Genomic DNA, 4,398 nt, shown 5'->3' with positions numbered 1-4,398 from the left:
ATGAATGGGTTACTAAGAGCAGCTTTTATGGTTGACAATAGTCCACAACCCACCAACGAACCCCAAGAGCCATCATTAAGTGAAGCTAATTTTGAAGATGAATATTCGTATGACAAGCATGAAGAGTTAAATTTTGAATGCGAGGAAGATGATGAATTTCCATCAACCAACACCAATGAAGAAGAAGCGAAGTATAAACGACTTAGGGAAGCTTCTGATGAGGGTCTATATGAGGGGTGTACAACTTTCTCAAAGCTGTCGTTTCTATTGCACTTGTTTCACCTCAAGTGTATGTTCCATTGGTCTGCCGCATCATTTAATAAGTTTCTTGAGCTTCTATTAGACGCATTTTCTTATATTAAGGAGTTTCCATCGTCGTATTATGAAGGCATGAAGATAATGAATGATTTGGGATAGGGTTACGAGAAAATCCATGCATGTCCGAATGATTGCATGTTATATTGGGGCGAATTTGCAGGAAAAAGTGAGTGTCATATCTGCCATAAATCAAGGTGGAAGAATGTGAAAGAAAAGGAGGGTGAGAGTAGTGTGAAAGACAAAGGAACATGTAAGAAGGGTGTTCCAGCTAAAGTGATGCGGTACTTTCCTCTGATCCCTAGACTAAAGAGACTTTACATGTCATCTAAAACAGCAAAGGACATGAGATGGCATTTTGACCGCAAGGATGGAAATATCATAAGTAACCCGGCGGATGGTGAAGCTTGGAAAATGTTTGATAAAAGATATGAGGAATTCGCCAAAGATCCTCGTAGTGTTAGAGTTGGTCTAGCAAGTGATGGCTTTAATCCATATCGTTTGATGAATACTAGTTACAGTACATGGTCGTTGATCCTGATTCCTTATAATTTGCCACTGTCGCTTTGTATGAAGTCGACATCATTTATTTTGTCTGTGCTTATTCCGGGGAAACAGGGTCCTGGTATGGATATTGATGTGTACTTGCAACCATTAATCCATGAGTTAAAATTGTTGTGGGAAGGTATAGATGCCTTTGATGCTTATAGCGGAAAAAATTTCAAGATGCGAGCATCCTTACACTCCACTATAAATGACTTTCCAGCATATGCTATGTTGTCGGGTTGGAGTACAAGAGGTTATAAAGCTTGCCCTTCGTGTGTTGATTCTACTCATTCTTAAAGTTTTGGTGGTAAAATTGTCTACCCTGGGTGTCGAAAATGGTTCCCAGTTGTCCATCCTTATCGTTCTCAAACAAATGAATTTGATGGGACAGAGGAACATGGTCTTGCTCCGGTTCGTGTAAGCGGGACAGAAGTTTTGAAGCAACAAGAAAAAGTTAAGTATGTGTATGGAAAGTCAAAAGTTGTTCAAAAAAAAAGAGGGAGACTAGAAGATGATGAACTTGCTGCTGATGATGATGATAATGATGATAATGACCAGGATGAGTCTAATCGTGTTCTGTGGAAAAATAAAAGTAAGCTTTTTGAATTAGAATATTGGGAACATAATCCTCTTATACACAACTTAGATGTTATGCACATTGAGAAGAATGTATGTGATAATTTCGTAGGAACTCTTTTAGATATGAGCAAGAGTAGAGATGATAAGAATGCTAGATTGGCCCTTAAAAAACTGAACATAAAATCTCATCTTTGGCCTCAATCTCATCCAAGTCGTGTTAACGACTATTTGCCTCCGGCTGCATACACCATGTCTAAAGAAGAGAAAGAAAGATTTCTTACAGTCCTACAAAACCTTAAAATTCCTGATGGGTATGGATCTAATTTGCAAAGGTGTGTGAATTTGAAACAACGAAAACTTATTAATCTGAAAAGCCCCGACAATCATATGCTCATGCAAGATGTCCTTCCTGTTGCTTTAAGAGCATCTAATGCTACAAAAGTAATTGATTTGCTCGATGAATTGTCGTACTTTTTCAAGAAGATATGTTCAACTGCTATTGAAAGAAGTGAATTAGATACCATTCAGTCGAAGCTTGTGTTGACTCTTTGTAAGATGAAGAAAGAGTTTATGCCAACTTTTTTCACAATCATGGTGCATCTAATAATTCATCTAGTGGAGGAGGTCAAACTCGGTGGACCTGTTCATTATAGGTGGATGTATCCCATTGAGAGGTCAATATCTTAAACTTCAATATTTTTTTAATCATTTTAAAATAAGAATACATCGCAATACTTGTCTTATTCTTTCACGTTCACAATCATGTTCATTATATTTCAAGGTATTTGGCCTTTTTGAAATCTCATGTAAGCAATAAAGCGCAACCAGAAGGATCCATAGCTGAAGGGTACCTTTTATGGGAAACAATTGCTTTTTGTTCGAGATATTTAGAAAGTGTCGAGACCATATTCAACAGACCGAAAAGGAATGAAGATGGTGTTCCAGACATCAACAACTATTTATATGGCTCTGCTGGTCGTGTAGTTGGGATGAAAAAGAATGTCCGTGTTGATGACAAAAGTTTAAAGCAAGCACATCGTTATGTTTTTCTTCATTCAGATGAGATGAAACCGGTGCTTGAGTAAGTAGCGTCATGGGTTATTTTACAGCGTATCGGTCATTACTGTTAGTAACTCGAATTTTTTATTTCTAAAGGGCCTTCCTACAAGAAAAACGGCAAGAGAATCAAGTTGAAGAAGTTCAAGAAAGTCGGTGGATAATCAATGAATTTTCCGATTGGTTGCTAAACTAGGTCATATGCTTTTAAATTTGGGATTTCCTTATTTATTTTTTACATTTACCAATCTAAAACTTATGTTTTTCGAATTATAGGCCAATAACCTAGATGATAGCACAAAAGAAGGAAAATTGAGAAAATTAAGCCTTGGCCTATGGTTTAAGCAATCGCGGCAAAAGGATGAAAAGTGTTATTATCAATGGCTATAAGTTTGACACCGTGGACCGTGAGTGATCTCGAAAGACTCAAAATTCCGGAATTATGGTAGAAGCTGATGGCCAAGAGTATTACGGAAAACATAATGAAATATTAGAACTTCATTATTATGGTTCTTTCAAGTTTCTAATGTTCCGATGTGACTGGGTTGATGTACGGAGGGGTGTCAAAAAATACTCGAGCGGTAGAGTTCGTGTCAATTTCTCAAAGTTGATGCACATTGGTCAAAATTTGGATGATAATCCATTTATTTTCTCTTCTCAAGCAAAACAAGGTTTTTACATTGAGGATGAGATACAAAAAGGATGGCTTCATGTTATTAAGACTAAGCCTAGGGACTTGTTTGATATCCCTGATGATGACGATGATGATGAGCTTCTAAATGATAGTGTTTTGGATTTATAGAATTCTTTGTCATAGTTTATAGAGTTCATTATTTTTCTTTTGGATTCGAGCTATGAACTTCTTTTTCACCGTGTAAAATGATATTTCATTTAGTTATACTAATTTCAGTTAAACGTTGTCATTATATTTATATTACTTATTGAATGGTGTTTTGCTTATTTGTTTTATGAGATTTCCTTTTCTATTTCGTATCCTGCTTAATTGCTACAGCTCTTTATTTAACACAAAACTTCACTTATAGCTGACATGATATTTTTTTTGGCTTATGCAGAACACAGAGAAGTGCTTTTTGTTTGGGGATGAACTTGTAGTACCTGTATGATCAACTCTGAATCTAGAAGTAAGTCTTTCAACAGATTCTTGTTGCTGCCCTGCTGTGTTGCCAACTTTATAACACTTGCTTTGATCTGCATCTGTTGAAATAGAGATGGAATCTGGGCACCAGTAGCATATCATTCAATATTCTTTTGCCTGATATTTTGTTTGTTTCCTAATTAGTGCTTACATTATGAGTTTTATTAGAAAAGTCATTGGCTTACCACCCACACGACCATCCTAAGTTTTATTAGAAACTGTGGTATATTGAATGTGGATTTTTATGATGTTTGCAGAAGCTTCCCGAGACTTTATGGGGGCAGATTAATACATGTTCTTTATGTTTAAATCCGGAATCACAATAGAGGAATCTTATCTGCATTCTTGATTGTGGAAGAACTAATAACTAATTCATTCATTTCTTTTTGGCAACGAGGTTGAAATTACATGTGCTTCTTGCATGTGCTTCAAATGACATGGATAAGGTTGATGGTTCTGTTAGAGCTGGTTTATAATCCTTGTTTTCTCAGGTTTTCTACATTTACTTGAATATATCAGTAGGCCTTTTATTCATATTGTGTGCAACTACTTCATTTACATCTCCTTTATCCCGTCCAGTTTTCTTTTGTTCGAAAACTACAAGTAACAATCTAAAGTACTAACTACTAAAGAAAAACTAATCAAAATATATACAGGTGAGTAATCACGACATGCAAGACTAATAAACTCCATAAACACTGGCTTACACTTCAGCTTCCGAATTATAAGATGTATGATTAACATTA

General features: G+C 36.0%; 1 protein-coding gene across 1 annotated transcript; it reads left to right on the top strand.

Moving 5' to 3' along the window:
- Window positions 1-2,525, top strand: LOC110795063 (uncharacterized). The gene is made up of 4 exons (XM_022000040.2): window positions 1-388; window positions 479-1,114; window positions 1,208-2,114; window positions 2,222-2,525. The coding sequence occupies exons 1-4, from the start codon at window positions 1-3 to the stop codon at window positions 2,523-2,525; spliced, it is 2,235 nt and encodes a 744-aa protein (XP_021855732.2).
- The last annotated feature ends 1,873 nt before the right edge of the window (window positions 2,526-4,398 follow it).

This window comes from Spinacia oleracea, chromosome 4 (genome assembly GCF_020520425.1).
Source record: "Spinacia oleracea cultivar Varoflay chromosome 4, BTI_SOV_V1, whole genome shotgun sequence".
In the NCBI taxonomy this organism is placed as follows: Eukaryota; Viridiplantae; Streptophyta; class Magnoliopsida; order Caryophyllales; family Amaranthaceae; genus Spinacia; species Spinacia oleracea.
Note: the sequence above shows the minus strand (reverse complement) of the source record. Positions and strands in the feature narration are given on the sequence as shown.